General features: G+C 36.8%; 2 protein-coding genes across 12 annotated transcripts in view; both read left to right on the forward strand.

The window, feature by feature from the left end:
- The window catches only part of LOC106179707 (ATP-dependent translocase ABCB1), a 31,193-nt gene extending 27,776 nt beyond the window's left edge, over positions 1 to 3,417 (forward strand). For all 8 annotated transcript variants that reach the window (XM_087012612.1, XM_087012618.1, XM_087012619.1 and 5 more), the window contains one exon: positions 230 to 3,417. In XM_087012612.1, coding sequence (XP_086868738.1) covers positions 230 to 436 — 207 coding nt within the window. In that variant the 3' untranslated portion in view covers positions 437 to 3,417. The remainder of the gene's footprint in view (positions 1 to 229) is intronic.
- A 4,574-nt stretch (positions 3,418 to 7,991) lies between these two features.
- LOC106179705 (uncharacterized) lies at positions 7,992 to 25,017 on the forward strand. 4 transcript variants are annotated; one of them, XM_087013759.1, is made up of 11 exons: positions 7,992 to 8,167; positions 10,468 to 10,602; positions 10,820 to 10,911; positions 11,422 to 11,479; positions 11,631 to 11,693; positions 11,898 to 11,919; positions 12,204 to 12,322; positions 13,778 to 13,846; positions 17,725 to 17,778; positions 18,667 to 18,828; positions 22,704 to 25,017. In XM_087013759.1, exons 1-11 carry the CDS (start codon positions 8,165 to 8,167, stop codon positions 22,998 to 23,000), a joined length of 1,074 nt encoding a protein of 357 aa, XP_086869885.1. In that variant the 5' UTR covers positions 7,992 to 8,164; the 3' UTR covers positions 23,001 to 25,017. The 4 variants fall into 4 exon arrangements, with proteins under 4 accessions (XP_086869885.1, XP_086869884.1, XP_086869883.1 ...); XM_087013758.1 differs by lacking the exon at positions 7,992 to 8,167 and adding an exon at positions 8,286 to 8,427 and having other exon boundaries at positions 11,901 to 11,919; XM_087013757.1 differs by lacking the exon at positions 7,992 to 8,167 and adding an exon at positions 8,287 to 8,427.
- Positions 25,018 to 25,093: the final 76 nt, after the last annotated feature.

The following is a 25,093-nucleotide window of genomic DNA, read 5'->3' on the forward strand; positions in this document are numbered from 1 at the left end:
TCTCTCTCTCTCTCTCTGCAAGTCTGCCTTCCCTACGTGTATCTCCACAGTAATAGCACCTTTTCCTTTGATTTTTTTCTTTGATTCTCTCGTTCTCTCTCTCTTTTTCTCTCATAACACCATACGGTTGTGTATTCCATCAAATTCAAGTTGAATATGAGGTGGTATGTAGATGTATGTATGTTTGTGTATCGTAAAATATTAAATCACCCTTTATTTACTATTTCAGATTGTACAGGAGGCATTGGACAAGGCCCAGGAGGGCAGAACATGTATAGTGATTGCTCACAGACTGTCTACAATACAGAATGCAGATCAAATAGCTGTTATACACAGTGGACGTGTGCATGAACAGGGCACGCACTCTGAACTCATGGCCATGCAGTCCATGTACTACAAACTGCAAATGGCTTCAAAGAAGGTCCAGAAAGCTTGAATGCCATTGGATGATTAAGTTTTGTTAAATGTTCTCTGATTGGAGTATGTGGCTCTGGTCTCTCTTCTCTCAGCTGTTTGGCTCAGAGCAGACAGTTTGATGGGTGATACCTATGTATGTAAGGAATTGAACTATTTGTTGAATGGATTTTGTAACATCTATTTTAATTGGAACACAGCTGACACTTTCAAGAATCCTCACTTAATTTTGCTACATCTGGTTTGATTGGTTCACAGCTGACACTTATAAGGATCCTCACTTTCATGATGCATGATTGGTGAATTATTGTCAAACGGATTTTGTTACACTTATTTTGATTGGAACACAGCTGACACTTTCAAGCGTCCTCACTAAAGTGACATTTGATTGGTGGAACTCAGGGGTAGGTTTCCATGTATTCTATCTGATACGTTCACAGGACAGCCACAGTATTATGTAGTAGTAATTACTACTAGCAGTACGACTTGTGAAACCAGTGGTTTGTTTCTTAATTGATTTTAGAAGAATGTTAACAAGAATAGAGGACCTTTAATCTTGAAGATTTGATGGCTGCATCACCTATTATTTGCTACCTCTAATTTTGAGAGCAGTACAGTTGGCACTATCATGACAGATATTTTCAAAAGAAAATTAACAGCTTAGTAAAGTGTTTAGATTGGTTTGCAGCTGACATTTTGTTTTGTAAAAGGACATATGATTGGCTCATATTATTATTGTCACTGATCCTTTGATTGGACCACAACTTACACCTTCATGACGATGAGGGATAATTTAAAGATGTCCTGATTGGCTGGATTAACTTATGTCAAAACTTCTTTGAATGGATCATAGTCAATGCTTCACAGAAAGCTCAAAAGTGAAAATATTGAGGAAGGGTGAAAATTTGGTAATCAGCTGACTGGGGCAGGTGGAAGAACAGCTGACAGGGCATATTTCTGAATATTTTGTTATGTTCCCTTTGTATGAGATGATGTTAAATATATTACTAAATCTTGACCACTGAACAATAAAAAAACAAAACAAAAAAAAAAACTATTTATATTTTTCAACCATAAAAGTGATCATGAAATTCACTGTTAATATGAAAGCACTTATTTGTACACTTAACAAAGAAAAAAAAAAAGAAATGCGAAATTGAGATGCAATTGTCCAATTTGTAATAATTAACTTATTAACCTTCAACTTACGTTTTGTATGAATCTATTTTTATTTTATTTTACCTTTATGAATGTTATTGTGGTTTGCACACTGAAGGAGTATTACACAGTTGAGCAACGGTAACTGAAGTCTGGAAAATGGGTGATGTGACACGCCAGGAAGTATGTTATATTGCTTTTATATTGTTTACGTTCTATACATAACTATTCAATCTATGACGATATCAAAAACAAACATGAACAGTGCTTACTCTTTTTGCTGACAGGTGGTTCACAAGTATTTTTTGTCATACGCAAAAATCACCTTCCAAGCAATTGCCAGGTGGATTATATATATATATATATATAAAAAAAAAATATATATATATATATATCAAAAGCCATGTTTTTTCTTGAAGAAAGGCTACCAGTAACTCTCAAGTACACTTGCTTAACAAAATGTGATAGTTTTTCATATATTAATGTTTTAGCACATAGCATGGACAAAGATAGTTTTGCTCATTGTACTTATACTGCTAATTCCGGATATACTGTTAAACATATCTGTTCTGTTTTGAGGTCTGTTCAGAATGAGTTAGTACTAGAGTGACCAAGCTTGTGTGAACTAACTCCACAGGGGGCCCTTGGGTCTGGGCTACAGTTTCAGGTATTAACAATTTATTACCTCTTTTTCATGGCTAGTTAACTGGATTAATTTTGATTGGTACTTTGGGGCTTGCGAAAGGGATAACCCCCCTCCCTGAGAGTTATGACTGATAGAACCAGTAAAACTACTGCATGATGTAAATAGGAGCCTACTGATTCATAAAACTGATTCAAAATTTTTCAGTTATTATATAGTTATACTAATATTTATTACTGAAAAGTAACTTAAGAAACCGATCCTTGATTAATAATCTGTTATTATGTTATGTAATTTTACTGATAGTATAATTATGTTTTTATGTTATGTTTATGCTTGATAAGATGGTAAAACGATGAATAATTTCTAATGACAATAAATATTTATAACCAAGGAAGCATGGCCTTTTGAGGTAGAAACATTATGTCTAATAGGTAAAAAAGTCTTGAAAAATTAGTTTTATTTTTGGCTTACCATGTATTCTGTTATATTAACTTATTTAATGTCTTTAACATGTTGTTTTTGTACATGAGGCTAATCAAAATAATTAGCAGGGAGTAGCTTTATACATGTTTAGTATGTGACGAAGTGGATACTGTTGATGTTTCAATTATTTTCAATCAGCACTCAGTATGTAGAGGTACGTAGTTTATTTGTTTGACAATAGAGGTCACCACAAAGGGCCTATAATTAATGTGACATATTTATTGGAGATGTCCATTCCCAGCCACACAAATGCTTGCTAAGTTTACACAAAGAACCCTTCACATTGTTTGTAGGCATGCTTATTAAGGTGTGTCAATGTGCACTGTCAGCAACCCTGGTTATCTAGCTTTGTGGTTTCTTTGCAGGCTCGTAGCCAGGGGTGGTGGTGGAAAGAACCACCCCTTTTGCTGGGAAAAGGTCCACTCTGGGTAAAATTTGATCTAGGTACATGAAGTTTTTATGGAAAAGGGTCCACTTTTTCAGAAAAAGAACCCCCCTTTTGCAATTACTGGCTACGGGCCTGCTTTGTATATATTACGTATATTAATAACTGCTGTTCAATCCCTGTGCCAACTTGGCTTTATCTGAAAATAATAATGGTTTTTAAATGATTGTCCACGGGTAAAAAGAGTCTGGATGAAACTACAATGTATGTTAATAAGTTTATATAGACGATCATTTGTCAATAAAACCGGAAACATTTCAAATAATTTCCACGTATAGCTTTTTTGTTGATTATTTTTTCTTAATTTGAGTCAAGTTAGTCATTCTTTCTGCAGTCTAAAAAGTGAAAGCAGATGACACAAGACTACCTGTCTACCTTTTTTTGCTCAGTTTGGAAAAGTCGCCCTTTTCCGCAGTCCCCTACTTCCACTATGTGCTGCGAATTAAATTTACTTCGTCAAATTGATGCAGTTGACCATAGTTACATGTACCTTCTAACGGGAGATGTGTGTCTTTACAACACCAAGAACATTGTTAAAACCTGTATGATAACATTATGTGTTCAAGATGCTTGTAGCAAGGAGTTATAACTCCTTGCTTGTAGTATATTTTAAAGCCATAGTAATCTGTAGAAATGGGAAGATAGTGAAAATGATTGCAGTAGTTGAGACACATTGTGTCGGGTTGTTACGAGAAAATTGTGTTCTCTGTAGGAAGTGTGTTGAACGGACTAGCCAAGAAGTCCCAGTTTTAGTGACGACAATAACTTTATAATACACTTATTACGATATAACTCGGTTTTGCCGAGATGGCGTTAGCATTTTTATAATCAAAATTAGCCAACATTAGACCTATTTAGTTGACAACACGTAAGCGTATTCTTGTCATTTCAAGTTGGACTTTCACATTTCATCCGCAAAAATCGTAATATTCTTAAAAATGTAATTTTAATCTTGGCGTTAATCAGTAGGCCTACTCAACTCGATTCTTAACTTGGATTAGATCGATGTTTAAGGGCCTAAATCCTTTTCCATTTTTAATTTTAATTAGAAAAAAAAAAAAAAAAAAAAACAATTTGGCTCTTAATGTTTGACCAATATGGTGCTGTTGGCGACCCTGTTGATATACCCATAAAAGTCCATGGGAGTCTTCGTAAGAACTAGAATGATCTCGCACTTGTTCGATCGCTTTGTTGTTGCTGCAGGCCCGTAGCCAGGGAGGGGGTTTAAAAGTACCCCCCTCCCCCTTTTTTTTTACAGGGAAAAGGTCCCCGCTGGATAAAATTTCTTGTGGGTACATGAAGGTTTAATGGCGAAAAGGTCCACTTTTTCAGAAAAAAGCCCCCCTCCCCGTTGAAATTGCTGGCTACGGGCCCTAGCAGCGTTCGAGAAAGGCTTAGGCCTAAACACGGGATAAGGGAGAGAAAAAAGAGGATTTTACTTTTTGTTGTTTTTGCCCGTTTCCAATTCGGATGTTCGTTTCAATCTATAACAAAGATATTTACAGGCAAACGTTGCGCGATGGACCTCTATTATTAAAGCCCCTATTTGGTGAGGTTATATCCTGGTAGTTAAAGCAATGTTTATCTTAATCATCAAGGAAAATAAAAACGCATCTCGGAAAATAAAAAGTGACTTTCACTTTAACTTTCACTAAAGAAAATACCCAAGGGCCCCTGTTAATAATATTACGACCTATAAATCCGTTCTCAGGTCCAAATTTCCTCGTCTTTACTGCCACGAGTTATGCTCACCTGCCTATATGCTCTCAACTCGATGTCCAAAGTAACAGACTAGAAAAAATGGGAATTAAAAAAAATCGCTTTACGTAGGGCCTACAATTCTGTGAACAGTTTTAGAAATGATAATTGTTGAGTAATAAGGGGAGCTTGTGGAAATCTCCAGGAAATTTAAACTTTGTAGGCCTATAAATGAAGGTTTGACGCTCAAAGGGCCTTTAAAATAGGGGAGACCGGGGCTAGTTGGACCCCGGGGTAAGTTGGCCCCCCGTCAATTTACGAAAAAGTAACTACGAGGTAAAAAAATTGGTCACATACTCTTGTAAAGTGACCGTAGCCTACAATGCTAAGGAAGTGTCGGACGTTAAAAAGTTTTACTTAAGCGGTGAGTCCAAATGAACGATTTTTGCACCTAAAAGTAATTTTGTTTATCAGAATTAAAAATCTATTTTCAAAGGCTTTTGATCGAATATAATATATGTATAGGGCATCAAACTGAAGCTCATTATTTCAAGTTTCACTGTGATATATCACCGTTGCTCATTCTAGCATCATAAATGGTTGCCATCCTTTAAAATAAAAAAGGTGCACGAGGGGCTAGTTGGCCCCCTAGACTCGGGGCAAGTTGGACCCTCATATTACCCACAATCCTTTGCGCGCATCGCTGTTTGAAATAAACAAGTTGGTGAAATTGACAAAGCTTGCCGGTGTTTACCGTCTGATTGATTTCATTAAATTTGCTCTCTGGTGTCTTTTCGAAAATTTATATTAGAAATGTTCTGTTGATTGTATGTATTAAAAAGTAAATCCATTGAACTTTCCTTAGAAAAACATTTATTTTGCCTTAATTCATTTTAAGGGGATTCCCTTTGTATTTATAGTGTTATATGTGGTCCCAAGGGGATTTTCCACCCCTCCCTAGCTAGAGATCATGTATGAAACAAAACTCAATGGTTTAAAACTGAATTTGTTACTTTCTTTTAAAACGAAAATTTATTATTCGTTTTCATTCATTAAAAACCTGCTTTATACCATTATTAACTAATTCTTAATTAAAACAAAACAAATTTTATTGATAGATATTTTGGTTCTTGCAACACATACCCCCCCCCCCCCCCCCCCCACACACACACACAACGTGACGTACGGAAACCTCAATAAATCTGCCTCATTTGAACTATTTATTCATCAAAGACTCTAAAAAATCAATTTAATAAATTAAAAATGTATAAAAATGTATTTCAAGGCGTTTACATGGGATATATAGGCCCTACTTCATTTTCGTATAGGGGGGCCAACTTGCCCCGACCCTGGGGCCAACTTGCCCCGTGGCGGGGCAAGTTGGCCCCCTTGACACCAACTGCGTCTTTTGTCAAATTGTGAGCCATCTGGCATTATAGGGCCTATTTGAAAAATAATGACGTTGCATACGTAGCTTAGTTCATGGGGCTTACTTTGAAACCGGTTTTGTTACTCTAACCTATTCCTAGTTGGCTCTACAAGGCGAAACGTGTCTAACTGGGCCAACTAGCCCCGGTCTCCCCTAAGTGAAACTAATTTTTTTTCAGCCTCTCTTGAAATCGTAGGTATTTTCGTGTTTACGCTTACCTAGCTTCTTTCTTTTTTGTTTTAAATTTCGTAATAAGGCTAAAGGTAGGCCTACTCTAACGGTTTTTTGCCAAAAATTTTTCTTCGGGGCAAAAGTAGCCCTTAATTTTCACCTACTCACGAATCATTTGTTCGACCCGTCCCTGAACAAAAATTCGGCATTTCATTCCAGAGTGAAATGTCGACATCAGGTAAGACCCTGCTATGAATTTATCATTTGAGTTTTTAGGTCTGAGTTGGACAAGATTAGGCCCTAGAGGTTGGACAGTGCACGTAGACGTAAAAAAATATGAATTTGCGGCAACGTCAAACGCGGATAGTAAGCCTACATTTAATTTCTCAGATTTGCAGTGCTGGTTAGGCTATTAACGTCTTATTTTAACAAAAATAATTATTGTTCTTAGCTCTCTTTGTAGACAGCACAAAAAAGAGGTAGACTTAAATATATATTTTCTGCAAATGGTCATCTTAACATCTTTAATAAATGTAGATTCAGTAACTTAATTGCGTTAAACGCTGGATTAAAAAGAATGCTTTCGCCGTGCGATATATTTAACACTGATAATGAACAATTATAGTTTTAATTCAATTTAAAACACTTCAAACGTGCATTGAAGATTTATTAAAACAATATTATTTGGGTCAACTCCTTGAAGTCATGGCATATTTTGGTCACATATAGCAATAATATATGAAAAAGGTGAAAATAAATAATTTTTACAGTGATAAAATAAAAACATGACTGCTCAAAGAGGACTACTCGCCCATGCTTACACAGTCAATGCGATGTGAAAAAATAACTGCCCACCCTCACTCTGACTGCTTGCTCTAAATTTACATTGTATCACTAAATTCCACGAAAAAAAGTCCATTTCCCCCGATGTCCTCCTTTTAAAAAAGGACAAAATCACCACTTTGAAAACAAAACTGTTATTCTCAGCAAACAGCATTGAAAACGACTGACAAAAATAACTTGCGCTATCCGTTTATTTTTGATGAACTATCCATTTTATTTTTCTGAGAATCAAACAGAAACTCAGGCAGTGCTAATTTGCTGGTGACCAATATTGACGCACGTGACAAAAATGGCGGGGGATGTCAAGGAGTTCCCCCAACATCTGTCCATCTCTACCTGCGGAAAGTTTTCATATTTTCTCACAAATAATGTGGCTCAAGATTTGAAGATACACCTATACTCATGTAGAACAGTCAAATTCCTGTGTCCAGGTGGCTTAGTGCATCAAAAGATTTATAAACCCGATAAAAACAGTTTTCTTGTCAGCCTGTGGGCGGGAAACTTCCCCGGCACGTGCCCAGACCACATGATTGATGGCAGTCGCCTGCTCACGGCCGAGTTTATCGATCAGAAAAGTGGACACAAATTTTGCGGTAAATGAAAAAAATTCAGTAATTACAGAGAAATCACAAAAATAACAATTTGTACAGCTTAATGATTCAGAACTTAGCTATCTGAGGAGTAATTTTAGAAAAAAGGTCCAGAGGTGAAATTTGGGCATATTGGAATACCCCATCCTTTCACCCCTCCAGGAAAGGACTGCGCCGGGAAGCAGAAGTTGTCGGCAGTGCACGGAGTTCGTGGTCCGCGATTTGTGTTTATTGATCCATCGGCGACTGGTTCACTCGGAATTTGGAGGATTTTTCACTGAATTAATATGGTAAGTTCACGATTTCTTGATAAACTGAGCAAGATGTTGGAAATCATAGCCTTGTTTATTGAAAAATATTCCACGATCTTTGTCTGTTCAGCAGATATATTTCGGCGCATATTCATCAGCTGGTCCGAGCTAAAATGGCAATGCTCCGATCGTCTCAAATTTCCCTCGCAGTAGATGTTAGTAATCCAGATAATAGATCGCACGCGTTTCTCTGCTCATGTTACACGGGAAGTATTCCTACTCTTTTGAACTTGCAGAAGGTCAGTTATACGTTATATCTTGTGTAATAATAAAATATTAATTTGGCGGCTTTCACTGATAAATTGTTTGGCTGCGTGAAATGATTTACTGGCAGATGTACTCGGATCTTTTTGAAGATGGACTAAAGTGATCTACCTTAACTAAGTTGGTGAAGAAATGAATATTTTAAGTATCTGAAACAGCTTGAAACTGCGTTTACTACCCGGTATGAGCTTTCATATAGGTGCAACAGTCGGGCTATTTTTATCCAACTTTCTGGTGATCACTCAGCAAACTTGTCTGTTTTTATAGGCAACCCAGTTTGCAAACGATGTAAAGCTTTCGAGTGATAGAAAATGCATTGAATGAAATATGAAAACATTGGAGCATTTTTTTTGCTCCATAAAAGGTAGAAAAGCGAGTTTGAATGGTTGTAACTCCTTTCGGTATCTAATATAGTAAATGGTACGAAAATCATAATGTGGCCGAGTTGAGAAATACCTTTAGGCTCAGTTGTTTGAAGCAATAAATTGCTGATGACTTGTAAATTGGTGACACCATATGTATGAGTAATGCCTGTATCCTTGACCATTGACAGGTATAATGACCCAGTGTGCTTATCTAGTTAGGGTTAGGGGGTTTTACTGTATTGCCCCTCTCCCCACACCCCCTCCCCCCCCAGCTAAATGTAGTGCCAGGGGCAGGTAGAACCGGCCGGGTAGCTCAGTAGGTAAGAGCACTCGCCCTGTAAGCAAGGGGTCCCGGGTTCGATTCCTGGCCTGGTCGGTGATTTTTCTGCACTCACCCCAAATCGCTACAATGGTGGCAGCGGTGTTGCGAGACAGGGCTCGCGTCTTTCGGCATTTGGGGGGGAGGAGTGTAGTGCCAGGGGCAGGTAGAACCGGCCGGGTAGCTCAGTAGGTAAGAGCACTCGCCCTGTAAGCGAGGGGTCCCGGGTTCGATTCCTGGTCTGGCTGGAGATTTTTCTGCACTCACCCCAAATCGCTACATAAATAATGATAATTACCCACATCAACATGCCCTGCATTGCTGCTCTTCTCTCACTTGTTAGTTTGTGAATGAGGACTGAAAGAATGGGTTCTGATTTTTGCAGCAAAGTTTTAAAATAAAGAATAATATGCCCCATATGTTGAGTAAACAGTGTGGGGATGTGAGATGTAGTCACTAGTTAGATGCCATACAGGATGTCAGTATATCTTTGTGATTGTTACTTTGTAATATTTCTAGGCAAGTTTTCAAGCAAGTATGATGTAAAACATCTGTGAACATTGCAGAAAAGAATCTTTTCCTCTATCATTGCTTGAGGGTCAATTTAAGTAATATATTCCCTCATTTGCAAATGGCAAATCTTTACTTAGGGAATAGCATTGTAAGTTTGTCTGATATTTCAAATTCAGATTTGAAATTATTGAAAATAGATGGAATACTGCTGTATGGGCTTGATTTGATGTCTTAATTGTGATGAGAAGCATGGGCATTTGAAAAAGATATGCACACAAACTATTTATAATCTGTTAAAAGCCTGTATTCCGACTTTGAAATAAGGCAAATTGAAAAATTTTAACTCCATTTTACCAGTGTTTTTAGGATGCTAGCCTATCAAACATTCCATTGTCTAGTAAAGGAATGTTGTGATTTATTAGCAAGTATCTTAAAATATATAAGGGTAATTTTGTGAAATACTCTGGATAAATGGGAGTCTTCCTTTGTCTAGCAGATTTCTTTTCTTTATATTTGTAAAAGAGATAAAAGAATGACAGGATTTGTAGAAAAATTAGTATTGAAGTATTGAAAATTGCAATTGGGAAATAAATACTACTGAAAAAAGGGGGTGGATGGGTTATCAAACATTCTGTTACTCCATACCCGAATGTTTATTATTATTTTTTCATTATATAAAAAAGTATTTATGATATGTGAAACATTTTATATTTTGTGATAATTATGTGAAATGTTCATTTATGCTATGTGAAACATTTATTTATGATATGTGAAATGCCTTTTAATGCTATGTGACCAGTGTGTTAATATTTATTTAGTCTGTGTCCTCGGATACCCAGTCGGTCTCCCAGTCCCCAAGTCCTAGTCCTGGCACCCCTACTGGGATAACACATGCACCAAAGTATGGGACTGTGATACCAAACAGGATATTTGTGGGAGGGATAGCACCAAATGTAAGTTGTACAGATTGTCTAATATTTTTTACCAAGCTATCTGGTGATGTATTTCACAGGTTGGATTGTTTCCTTGTTGTACAGAACTGAAAGTTATTTTTTTGGCAAATTGTGAATAAAAATAGTAATAAACCTAATAATAATTGTGATAATGAGTATGTAAAGCCTTTTCGTTTTATAGCCTGAGAGTGAAATAAATATCTCCTATTTCTTCCAGACAACAGAGCAAGAGTTGAGGCACTATTTCTCTGCATTTGGTGCTGTCAAAGACACCAAGATTATAGCTGACAGGGCAGGTGTTAGTAAAGGGTGAGTGCTGTCAACATCTTCATTTTTTTCCCCCTCAGAATAGATGGTGTATATTCTTCAGCATTTCAAACAGACCACATTTTCATGGCTTTGGTGTTTTGAAGTAAAGGATTTGAAAAAAGGTTGAAGATTGAATATGAACTGACATTGTCACTTATTGATGTAGAGAGTTTATTCCCTGGGATGTATATGTCAGCAAGTTTCATTAAAAGCTATTTTGTTGAGATATAGAGAGTATTATTTCTTTGAAACTAATGGGTTGTGATGAGCAAATGCACCAGGGTTTGCTTTTATAATTGTTTATCCAATGCTAAAAAGTGATGAAATCCTGAAATGATAAAAAAATCTTTTAAAGATTATACTGAAGTGTTCACATACTCTAATTCCATCTAAAATTGCTGATTGAAATAATTGTGACTTTTGTTTATAGTTATTCTTAGACTTGATAAATTGTTGTGGGGTGTTCCAGTTTCTTTACACTAAACATTTGCCATTTCACCTTTGTTTCAGGTATGGCTTTGTAACTTTTGAAACACAGGAAGATGCTGAAAAAATTATCAAAACTGAGGTGAGCCCAGCTGAATTGCGTGTTCAGAGATCTCTTACATATTATACTTGAAAAAAATTAAAACAATTGATTTACCCAATAAATAAAAGAAAAATTAAAGTTTGATTTTAAATATTATCCATTGATTTTGAATCTCTTGTTGATATTTCAGCAAAGTGACAATCTGGTTTTTAAAGACAGGAAATTGAACATTGGCCCTGCCATTAGAAAACAGGTAAGTTGAAAACATTTATTGTAAAATTTCCATAACAGGAAAAAATTGGAAAGGGAAGGGTGTATATTCAGTTTGATGAATTGTTTTAATGATGATAAAAGCATGTGGTTCTGATAAATCGAGTAAAGGCTCAAACAACTAGTTGTTATGTAGTAAACATTCTGATTGCATTGCACAGTAATGCTGATATATTGTATTTTGCAGCAGGCTTTTCCCAGGCTTTATGGTAAGTGTAGCTAAATTACAGGTTTCTGATCTCAGAAAATGATGTAATGAAATAGAGAAATAAATAGAAAAGTTAATCACTAATATATTTTATGCATAATTAAGCTATTGATACTTAAAATGGTAAACAGGCATTTGTTAGTGTAAAAATTGTTATACTACTAAGAAATGTAATTTTATGTAAAAAAACAACTGGCAGTTTTCTCTCTAAAGATTACTTTCTATCTTAGCAAGCTTGTCACTTTATACACCTTGATTCTCTCATTTCTAACCCTGTTTTTTCAGAGAGCACAATCCCCCAGGCAGGGACAATCATGTTTCAGAATGGCATACCATTTACCTACCAAAATGGAATGGCAGTCTTCCCCACGACAGAAGGAGCTGCTGTCCCTGCTCAGCCACAGGTAACTTTATAGTTAACAGTGTCTGTAGGTATCAGGTATATGTAAGAATGACAACATGGACATGGTGATTATGATGGCTTTTGGGGTAATGTGTGTGTACATCAGCTCTTGACTTCTTATATCGATGGGATTGGTGTTGGGAAATGTTGAAAAATCCTAGTCCCCTTCTCTTCCTGGAATATGCACAAGTGCAACAGCTTTTCATTTATCTCTTCACTGGGCTCTCAAATTTAGACCACATGTCTGTTTACCAAAACCTCCAAGGTACCCAGTCTTCTATATAATTGACTGGAGCAATGCTATGAGGTGATTCAAACCCACAGCTAGACAGGTAGTACATACTGGGCTGATGTGTGCTGTGATCTATATGAGGTTCAGAGAGATGTACCTGAGGAGTTTGGCAACATCAATAAGAAAGGATGTTCTATTGGGAGATAAATTAACCATCTGTGTTCCTTGGAGTTCCCAGTTGATACATGATGGCTTAATTTCCTGGCTGCCTTGATGTGGAGAGTTGGGATGTGGGGAGATAAAGATACTTAGCCTGGGAAGGTCAGGCAGCCATACCACTCTGGTCTCTTGGAAAACATGAAATTGAAACTTTTTTAGGTGCTTCTACAAATAAAACACTGCAGACACTAAGGCACAGTGCCAATGTGATATAAACTATCCCCCCCAAACAGACACCTCTGCTGCCTTCTTTCTCTCTTATACACATATAGAATGTTTAGGGAAAAAAGACTTAGCCAGTGAAAACAAGATTCATTATTTCAGTAAATTATTTATCAGAACTACCAACATTTTTGATCACCATTCACATTGGTGTTGGGAAGATGCAATTAATATGCCACTTTACATTCACCTGTAATGAAGGTTGTCAGTTCTGAAGCATTTGCAGACTTGTAAGAGGTAATATGGCAGTAAACATTACATGCCCCAATTAGTTGGCAAACAGGGCTTTGGAGAGGGAGGGGGGAAGATGTTATAATATGGGTTGTAAAGAGGAGCAAGTGTGTATAAGTGAAAGTGTATAAAAGTGAATTTCTAAGCTGAGGTATTTTGTAATATTTGGGTAGTGTGAGGTTTGGGATTTTTTCGGTATGGAAAAGAGGGGGAAAATGTGTGCTTTAATTTAAACACAGGTGTTTCATGACTGATGTGCATTTTGATATTAAATTATGGCAATGTTTCAAATTGGGGTACTGTTAACATCAGGCACTGATGTTAATGTTGTACTTGTCAAAGGGCATTAAAAGCCCACCTGTAAAATTTTTAATAATATAAATTATTGAATTTGAATTACTGGCCATCATTTCTGCTTTGGGTCAATTGATCCTTGTACTGTAGGGTCCATAGGGTCAGCAGGCTGATAAGGTTTGTTACAGAGTTATATTTCAATAATATTGTGTAATATTAATATTCAGTAAATAACACATTGTCATATTCTCCTTGCAGCAGTATCTGATGACCCACCAGCCCCAGCTGTACCAGCCTGGTCATCTCCAGTATTACCAGCCACCTGTGGTAAGTGGGGCATCTCTGCAGTGTGTGCGCTTCTTTAACCTGGGGGACACCTAGTATATCTAGACTAGGGGATATAGGGGACTGGGGTAGCTTAATGCTCAACTAGCTCCATTGTACTTCATACTGTGACAGGAGAAAGAGCATACCTGCTTAATGGCACTGACAGGTAGTGAAAAGGGAAGTAGGTGATGGTGTTAAGGATTCGGTAGAAGTGGAGTTACTTTATGAAAAGATCAAGATAGGAAGACAGGGTGTACATGTAGCTTACAAGGAAGTTGGTATTTACAAATGATGTATGTAGGGGTAGGTTGTTAAAATTCACAGTGAATCAAAGTAAATTCTATAAATAGACTAAAGACAAAAAAGGAGAAAAAAAAATGCAATGTGTTAAAGGTAAAAGATCAGCCCCTAATGCTCTGTGCTTATTTACAATACTGTGAAAAATCAGATTTCAAGCAGCTCTGTCTGTAAACAGTTTACACAAACCAACCCCAGACTTGAAGATCAAGATATGATAAACTCCAGACAGGTGAAAAACAGGCAAAGGGCAACTCCATGCACCTTGCCAGTGTAACAGCCCAATTCTGCCAAGTGGTATACAGAAGAGAATAGCTCACCTGCATTTCTGTGTCATGACTAATGTTTGGTAGGGTAAACAGTGCTGTAATTACATAAGGTGCTGCGCAGTTACAGAATCATATTGCAGCTTAAAATTTGTGCCAGCTAGGGGTGAATAATGGGTTCTGAAAATGGCAAGAAAAACATGTTGGGAATGTTATTTGCAGTATTCTGAAAATAATAATAATGCAATTAAAAAAAGGCAGTTTACTTAGAGACCTCATGGTGTGAAATTCATCAGTAAAACCTCTTCACCAAAGCTTGATCGCAATAACTAAAGGAGATATGTAATTAATGTCAATGGTTAGCCGAGTTTCGGGTTGAAAGTCCTTGATTTTTCTTTAAACAACTAGGACAGTCCTCAAAATTTTCAAGGTATTCCCTTTGAAGGCACAGATCACTGGAGCCTTGTTCTCAGTGAAGTTTGCCAGTTGGTGACCTCATCAGCAGCATTGGATTACACTGTGCCATTTATGGCTCAGGAAAACCGGGGAAACCCCTGCCTGGAATAGTACACCAGCTGGATAAGTAGAGCTATTTTAGGAAGCAGTCAGGTGCCAACATCTGGCAATGCTCCAGTGTGGCCCAGTTTCCTGGCATAGTGGCCTGCTTTGTGGATGGGTGATCTTTAATTATGTTATAGGTAGTCAGGTGTGTAGGTCTCTTGAAGTACAAACATGTTAGCTGTCCATCAACGACCCCTGATGTCTTGTTATGCTGGCCCCTGGTGAGGATTTTATTATGGATTCTTGATGTATTATGATGTTAGTGGTAATGAGCAAAGGCTGGGAATTCCCATCACAGACTAATAAAGAAATTCTAATCCTTACCTACTGGCAAAGATTTGACAGATGAAATAGAGTAAATGTGGCAACAAATCTGAAAGATGGTTATTTAATTTAAAAGTTTTTTTCATGACAGACAATGCAAAATAAAAGAACCACACGTGGTCATTTAAATTTAAACTTCCATATTAGGACTTGTGCTGTCCTGTTCAGTATGTTAAAGATGTAATTCCAGCCAGACATAACAGAGCTACAGAGTTCAGGCAGGGTTGTGAGAGGTAATTGCCTTGCATGCTCCAGGGGCTACAGCTAGGTCTCTGACTGAGTTTTTTTTTCTGGGCACTGGAGTTCATCTTTCCAAATTGAGTTAGTTTTAGACAATTAGTGGCTTTACGGAATGTAAATTTTTCAGATCTTCACTGAAACAATAAGTAATAGCCAAAGAAATGAAGCACACCCGACAAAGTAATCTTGTCTTCTTCAGATGAGATAAAGTATTTCCAGAACTAACTGCAATTCGCTGGATTGCCAGCTCTGTGTCTAATATAGCACATGCCTGGTATAGTTTTGAAGTAGGTGTTGTAAATGAAGCATACCTGCAGTACTTACTGCCTGACCTAAGTTACCAGGTCAGACAACAGCTGCTTCAGTGCTAGCACTGTGAGGTGGATGGAATATATACTGCTTTTAGCTACAGTCCAGTTGTCATTTTTCACTTAGTTTGATAGGACTTAAATGTCCTATAGAGAAGGGCAGGTCAAGTCTAGTACTATTCTTCAAGAAGTTTACCTGAACTTTTTCTAAAACAACTTCATTTTCTGATTTTCTTAGAGTTAAATCACCGAGATAAGATGGGGGAACATGTAATTTAAGACTAAAAAATGGACAGTTCACCTATCAAAATCACATTGTAATGTCATCAGGGAGGCTCAGAGTCTGTTCTGGAATAAATTGCTGAAGATCTCTCATCCAGATGAAGTTTTTGCTACAGAACAGAAGGGCACGTGGGCTTAATCATAATCTGAAATGATCTTGAAATGGTGTTCATATTACTAGTTAACAGCTTTTTTGGGGGTGTTTAATGATTTATTTAGTGGTAGGTTATATATATATATATAGGTAAAGACAAGATTTCTTCTTTTCATAAATTAAATTTGCTTGAATGATATAAAATATTTCCTATAGACAATAGATATCAATTTTAATGTCAGTTGAAATTAAAATAATTGTATGTGTAAGGTTCAGTTGTCTTCCCTTAAATTTAAACTTAAATTTGTTTAGCCCAGAGAATTCCTTCAATAAAATAATATGTCCCCTCATATAAACCAAAATATCCACCATTTCAGAGCTATGAGCTGCTACATGTATCTCTAGGGCCTTGAATGATATGGGATGTGGTAAGGGGTAATACAGTATTTGTCTGTGCAGAGTTGTTAGTTTAGACACGTTGGTTATCTTACTGTTCTGGATGAGCTGATGTGGTTCGTCAGGATGAAGCCCTGTGCATGTGTTCTTTATTTTGCGGTGTTGGTTAATTCACAAGTTCAAAGTTTTGAATGCTGATTTGTTTCATTATTTTATTCGTCATTATTATTATTATTGTCATCATTACCAAGATTGTGGGGTTCTTTTAATATAAAAAAGTGCATGATATTTATTATTATTATTATTATGACAGGCTTTTTCAGTTTTGTTCAATACCTACCTAACTGTTTTGTACTAAAAGGATTCCATACTTGAATTGGTTTTGTTCTTGAGGAGGCATTCACAAAATTAAACATTGAACAAGTTTATATGAAAGCTGGTACTGTTTTGACCGTTATTGATGTTGTTATTTATAATTACTGTAACATTAGATGACCCCTTAGTATCTTGGCAACAGCAGTCATTATATATAGCACACGTTGTTTGGATGATTCATGCTTGCTTTTAAGATGTTTCTTCTTAATTTCCTTGTTGCAACGGCAGTCATGTATTTTTTTCCTAGGACAAGTAGGTTGTGAAGAAGAGAAGTTTAGTGCACACAAAATTAAGAGACATGATTTGATGTTTTAAAATAGAACAATTTATTTGGGTTTAAAATGATGAATGTGAACATTTTTGAATGAAATATCAGCAAGTGTTGCTTCCTGAATGATATGATATCATTTCAGTATATACCAGAAATAGGAAATGTGAACGTCAGTTTAAATGCTTGAAACGAAAACTTTATATATAAACTATATAAACAGAAAGAAAATGTTGCCTTGAATATGCCTGAGTGCATGTTCAACTTCTTTAAATGGAAAAGACTGGAATTCCAATCTTGGCAGTAGAGAAGCCAAGCTGTGCACTTGCTGTCTCTTCTCTTACAATCACATCCATAAAAGGCACTGATCTGGAAGTGACATTGCTCTACTACCTCAGTCTCTGCTACACACACCTGCTGCAATGGGCTGGTGTCACTTCATAATGGTTTCTTTGTCCTCATTTCAGAGTGCACAACACCAGTGGACCACAGCCGCGGCACCCTGGAGATGGGCACCACAAGTAAGTTGACAAAATAAAGGAGTGCATGCCCTTAGGCCACACTTTTTTATTTTTATGGATGACATCCTCTGGGGACCCCAAAATCAGTGCGAGAGGGCGAAAAAAAAAAAAAAAAAAAAAAAAAAAAAAAAAAAAAAAAGGTCCACTCTGGGTAAAATTTGATCTAGATACAGTAAGTTTTTATTGAAAATGGTCCACATTTTTTCAAAAAAAAAAAGAACCCCGCCTTTTGAAATTGCTGGCTACAGGCCTGATAGACATGCTGCATCTATTTTTTTTTTTTTTTTTTTTTGTTGGAGAACGGACGAAAATCGGTGCGCGTGCAGGATGTCATCCATAAAAATAAAAAAGTGTGGCCTTAGCAAAATCTAAGGCTTCTTGCAATCTGTTTTGCTGCAAATTTGTTGCAAGTTATCAAGAATTAAGGGATTTTACCATACAAATTCATGAGGATTGTTTTAGATTTGAAAGGATATAAAAACTTTTTTCAAACTTCGTGCCACCAAAGTTTGAACCCAATTTGTTGCCAAACTTTTCATTCTGCTGAGGGTAGCCAGCATTTTTACGTGTATTTTACAGCGGACAGCTAGGCTCCCATTGTTTACAGGCATCACTCTGTTGTTAATAATAAGTTGAGACAGATCTAAACATTTTAAGTGCTGTAAATAAAAAAAAAGAAATCAGTTTTATGAGTGAAATTCTGACAGCACTTGGCTCTTTGTCACCTGCTGAACTAACTTACTGATGATAGTTTTCATCTGAACAAAAATAAAGAGGCAAAATGTAAAACATTTGCAACACATGTCATCACTGAAGTGAGTTACACAGTTGTCTTTAATAAGGCATGTAATAAAAGAACTCACGCAGTCTCTTTCTCTCCCCCTCCAGGCCAGTCCTGGCACAGCTAGCCCCTATGGTCTGTACCCTACAGCACAGCTGCAGCAACTCCAGGGTCTGCAGGCCCCAGGAGAGCTGATGTACGCCCAGCCACCACAGTACCAACCAGCTGATGTCACCGAGGCCGCCATGATGGAAGCTGCCCCTGCTGAGGTACTGTACGGGTTCTGAGACTTCTTACACTTGGGATTATACTTGCAGTTTGAGGAATTGTGAAAAGTGACTATGAATCTGGGATTGTATAAACACTGATGTATTTGTATATATCCAGGATCCCAATCTGAGTGTATATTGTGAAAATCTCCTCATTTGCTATATATATATTTTATGGTAGTAATATCTAGTTCAATTTTATATACCTCATGATAACAATTATTGTAGTATCAATATGTATGTTGTATTTATATCTCTTCAAAACAATAACCCTATAAAATAAGAGTAAGAATGAGATATGGAATTTAAAATTGAAGTGCTATCGAGAAAGACTCTAGCTAATGCTGATTGGTTTTCCTATTTGCTGTGTTGGCACCATCTTCTGTGGCTTGGTTATAACATTAACTCTGTATTCACAACAGCTGGCTGCTTTCTGTACATTGGCATGGTAGACGACTCTTCTAATGGGTACTGAATTTGGTGAAGAACTGACATTTCAAATTGTCTAAAAGAAATCAAATTTCTTTGAAAAATTGTGCAGCTTAATGATATATCAGCAGTTTCTGGGGCTAAAAGTGACAAGCTTTTGATTTACTGGAAGGGTACGGTGGTTTTATAATATGCACTGATATCATTTATTTGGTACATGCAGTAAAAGCCTTGATTTCATGGAAATTGGGAGCAATATCGCTTGAATATCTTACTGTGCCAAATAGCAGAGATTATAGCATCATTGACATTAGGGTTGTCTGTTTTCATGCCAGGTGTTAGGGCATTTTTGGGCAGTCGATGAAAATGGAACATAAGTGCTATTGGAAATGATCATTTTAATGATGATGGCCTGCAGAAAAACTAGTCTTGCTGTGAGTTTCCAGTTATAAACACTAGCATGCTAAGTGGTTCTAATCTGCTAATTTATTGCTTCACATAAGAGTCCAATTGCAATAGTTTATTGATACAAAGGAAAAATTGTTAGTATTAAAGAGGAAAAGAAAGAAGGAAAGTGAAAAAATAGTAGAATTTGATTCTTATCTAGACAAAAGCATGTGTAACCTTTAGGTTGCAGTTAAGTTATGTTAAAAGCCCAGGTTGTAGGAAGTTAGTCTTGCTGAGTGTTTCCTGCTGGGGCTGAGGGCAGTGGTGTATAGTGTTAACACACCTGAACAGGGCAGTGCTGTGTACACTGCTCCCCACTGCAGGATGGAGAATACCTGTTAGGTCTACCACAACAAGGTGTGTCATTATATCATCACAGACTCGAGGGAAAACCACTAAATCACTGGCTATAAATCTGTGGGATGTCTTCATTTGCTTGGAACAGCTACAGAAATAACCTGGCTATTAACTATCTGCTCTATCTTGTGGTGATCTCTGGAGCAGACAGGCAGTGCAAGTGCCTGAATTCCTCTGATATGATCAGAGAGGAGAGGAGATAGCATTTGTTTCTTACTTAACATCTTGGATAATTGCTTACGGCCCCCACATAGCTGTTCCTCCCTGATATATGAGCATTGGCTCTTTTTGAAATGTCACTGAACCCATCCATGCCTGTGAGTGTTGTGCTAATAGCTTGGCTCCAGGTGTGTTCTTTTTTTACTTACACCTTATATGGTATGGAGTTCATGCATCTTTGGGGGAAAATTGTGTTTCAGAGGTGGTTGTCCTTTCCCTTTGGCAAAAAGACTGATTTATTGTTTTAAAAACCCCAGGTAGTGTTATCTTTCTGGCATAGATAATGAATCTCTTGGAAAAAAAAAGGGGGCACACGAGATAGGTGTTCTTGAAGGTAGCCAAAACATTTGTATTTGAAAGAGAGAGTAAAAAACTGGGGCCTGGGGCAGTTACTGAGAGAGAAATGATAGATGAGGCAAGGATCCTGAAAACGGGCTTGATTTACCTGTTTTGTACATCTTAGTGAAGGATTTAGGAGAAAAAAGGTTTTTGTCCTTGAAGAGAGCATTCATTTTGTGGATATGCATTGCATATTGATACATAGCATAAGTAAAGTTCAGTTAGAGGTTGTTGGTATTACAACAAATTCAGCAAATCTCATAAATGTGGGAGGAGAGGACTTCTTGCCAATATAAGTAGAATGATGTCTATGCAAACACTTACTGTTGCATTAAAGGCTCTAAACACATGGGGTACCCACATTATCTTATTGACATATCAAGGTTGATTTCTCATGAAACATCAAATCAAAGCATATCTGGTGGCAGATCTCCCAAACTCTTCCAGCAAGAGAAATGTGAAGTGGGTGATCTATCCTGGCCCAGTATGTGTGATGTACTGTACAGGTTGTTGTTATCTATTACAGCAGCATATTCAGGTGAAAGAAATGCTTTGATTTCTCCACAACCTGTTTATACTGCAGAATAGCATAATGGTATGGCACCAAATTCAAAAAGCAGGTGTCATTTGTTTTATTGTCTTTTTCCTCTCTAAAGATGTTCCCCTGTTTTGAATACTGTAAGTGCCCTGCAATTTTGGATATTAATGTGTTACACAGTCAGAACCAAGGTGCAGGTGAAGCCCAAGGCAACTAGCCAGTGCATGTGAGTTTTGTACTGGCAAATCCTTCAGCTGGTCCATTTGACCAAAGCAAGTTCTTCTCCCTCAAGAATAATCAGAGCCCACCTTTCTTTGCCCATTTTGTGCAACAGGAAAAAATCAGACAGCTGTAATCTCTGTCCAGATCAAGTAATCATAGGGAGAAAGACTGCCCTGCCTGGTGTCTGCTGATAGAACTTTCTGGGAAAGTTTTTTGTTCCTTCATACCACCCAGTGATACCTGCTTACTTGTACTACAGCTTCAGCTAGTACCTTATATAGTATTTTTGCAGTGACTGTATGGTAATGTATCACCAGAGCATGTACAGACTGATTGCATGGGTACATCGTGGCATTGCATGTCCAAAGATAACTGATCAGTTCAAGCAGGAAGGATTGGGGTGGAGGGGGATCTAAAGAGTGTTCATAAGGTGTGCTTTGATCAGCCGTGCAAGATGGTGAACATGGAAGTGGACTGCAGGAATCTGTACATTAATCTTCCTTTGTTCAAAGGACCGTGTACCGTAACATAGTACATGTTATATATTTAGTACCTTGATTAGTATACCTTGTGGTAAAGGGCAGGGAATAGGATGTTGCTGGAGATGCATGACATGTATGACTATGCTGATAAAGAAAAGGTAAAGGAAGGAAAGGTGGGGGGGGGGGGGGGGGGGGGCACCTGCAAGTTGTATCAGAGCCAGCTCTGATTTGCATGATTGCATGTATATGGAAGAAAGATGGTGCTTCAGACTGAAGATATGCCAACATGTGATTTGTTTTCAGTACTTTTACTGGTTGTTTACTTACTGTTGCCAGGTAGTTATCCCCTTTTCACACTGTGTATCAGGGAGAAAATTTAGGGGCAGCTGGTTTTTATGGTACATTGTGCAATTATATAACTATATTTGTTAGGATAAATGGCAGTGTTTGGCTAGTAGTAGTTGATGTAAAATCCTATTTTGTAAACTATTTAACACCAAAAAATCATTTTGGGGATATGAAGCTTGAGGAATAGATTTATTACTTCAACAGAAATGTTACACTAACTCCTTGACTAACTGTACTTTGAAATATACTTATGTTTATCTTCTTAATAAAGAAATTGATGGATGCTTTAGAATGTTAATTGCATTTCCAATTTAGACATTTTGCTTGTTAATATTTGCTTGTTGCTTTAATCAGTTGCTGCTTTGCCGTAAACTACCTCAGCTGCTTGCTGTATGTAACATTTGTTGCCAGTGTTCTTGCTGCCTTTGCCATATGCTTGCTGTGCATGCTTCCGCCTCCGGTTACTTAAACTTTAGGGATGCCATTCTTTCTAGGGCAGTATTCTACATATGGAACCTCCTATCCACCGTACCATGTATGCCACTGATGCCCAGGCTCCAGCTTATTACAAGACCCCAGTAGCTGTCACAACAACAACTCCAGTACGTCAACAACATCATCAGCAGCCACAACATTGTGGTCATTTAAGTTATTCCAAACAACCACCTCAGTTGGTCCGTAAAACGGTCAATGGTACAATTATCAATGTTCTCACTAGTCCCGAGAGATCTGACCAGATGATCATCACCCCCCTGACCCCACCCCCGACCCCAGATAGCAACCAGTTATAACAGGAGTGTTCTTAGGTACTGTAGTCGTAGAGTCATTGTAATGTTATCAGTCACTTTAGACCTGTAGCTCACTATTATTAATATTGTTATTTTTATTATTAGTCACTTAGACCTAATTATTGTCAGTCACACATGGCCTGAAAGGTGGTAGCTGAATGAAGAAAGGAAAAAAAAAAGAGGAAATCTTGTAAAGTTTTTGGAGCAGCAAGCATTCTGTTGTTTTAAAGAGAAGGCAAGGTTTTCCTTTGCCTCTGTTGTACATATATGTGGAAACATACTATCATATACATTGATGAACTTTTGAGTATCTTGTAAAGTGAGGAGAACATATGTTTGAAGTATCATTGAAATACTGCATACAAAGATTTGGATATTTACAATTGAGTGAGCTCTTTCACTAAGATTTTAGAAATTGTACATGATTGTAATCCATACATTAAATCAGTAATGAGAAGAAAAAACGTTTGGCACTTTTGTGCTTGTATTAAAGACTAGTTTTTGATCAATGCTAGCTAACCAAGCATTTCTTTAAACCGTTTGTATATAAGTATATATCTATGTATAGTTACTTGTAAAACAAAAAAAGAACTCTTGAGTGTTCATACTCTCTATAATTGTACTCTAGAATATTGTGATTGAGATAATTAGTATAGAATATGCAGATATTTAGAGATAAATGCATTGTCTTTATAACGTTTTCTTTTGTAGAATATCATTGTCTTTGAGAATAGTGCTGTCCTGTATACTTGGAACATGGCAGCATATAATTATGAAAAATGCTGCTTTTAAAAGGTTACAAGTTTGTCAATCAGCATTTGCCAATCTTTTTCTTTTATATTTGAAATAGCTTGAAAAGTTGAGCCTGTTGTAGATTTCTTGCTTAACTATTCAGTTTTATACTAAAAGAAACGCAGCCCATTAAATTTGATTTTCATGGTGGGTTTCTTTTTGGATCACTTGTACCCTGCTTCCTTTAGGACAACAACAAGTGATAAGGATTTGTAAATTTTTGTCATAGCAGATTATTTTCAGACAAGTTTCTTGTGTTTTGTTTACTGCAACAGCAAATGCTGATGGTAGTTTTGAAAGCATTAAGAGGCAGAGTTTTAGATAAGTGTAGTCCCGTGTATGTCCCAATTGTAATGTTTTGTGTCCTTGTCCTCTGTTAATGGAAAACCTTTAACTGTAGATGAAATTGTTCTATTTCAATTTGTATTTTCCCCAAACTTTATTTTCAGCCTGGCTGCTGATTTTTTTTTTCTGTTCATTTTAAAAGCTTGGATAATCACTTTTAAATGATATTATTGATAATGAGGGTCATAATTTAAAGTTTTGTCTAATATTAGATATTTGGTAGAAGACGAAGCACTATTTTAACAAATCTAACTTATTTTTCTATAACAAATGGGTGATATGAGAAAGCATCATGTACGTCTTTAGTTGATTTTTCTTTGTTTATTGATTTTCAAGTCTGGTGTACAAAGTTTTAAGGGCAAAGTGTTTCATTGTAACCATCTAGGATTTCAAATACTGGAACTGGGAATTGTTCCTTGGGAGAAATTTTAAGTAGAAATGAGATGTACATGAAAGAATGACAACTTCCCTGTTTTCAGAAATGCCCTGGAAATATTTTGTTGGCATTCAAATGTGGAACAACTGCAGTGCTTGTATATTGTATATGTGCATTTTTGGTCACGTATAAAAAAAAACTTCAATGTGATGATCGGTATTTTCTGTAAACTTGAAGAAAGAAACTTTGTGTGCCAGTTCTGTTGTCAAAGATGTAAACTCTTGAAAACTCTTTTCAAGGCAACTGGATCATTGTAAATACAACATTAGTTGTTACTGTAGCTGTATATACTGTCATAGTTGCAGTCTGTAGTCTTGTCTTTTCAATACTAAATGTTGGGTAATGGTATTAATCAGATAGTAAAAACTACAAAAAGGTAAAAAATTAACTCCAAAAAAATTAAATGTACATCAGCTAAATGTGAAATAAACATCTTATCTAAAGACAGTTTGGTTTGGTGGTTCATTGCTAGTTGGAAAATGAAAGAACGTCAAGGTGTCCTTTGTAGGAATTACATATTCCT

Source organism: Lingula anatina, chromosome 5 (assembly GCF_051362555.1).
Source record: "Lingula anatina isolate TDL-2025a chromosome 5, LinAna3.0, whole genome shotgun sequence".
In the NCBI taxonomy this organism is placed as follows: domain Eukaryota; kingdom Metazoa; phylum Brachiopoda; class Lingulata; order Lingulida; family Lingulidae; genus Lingula; species Lingula anatina.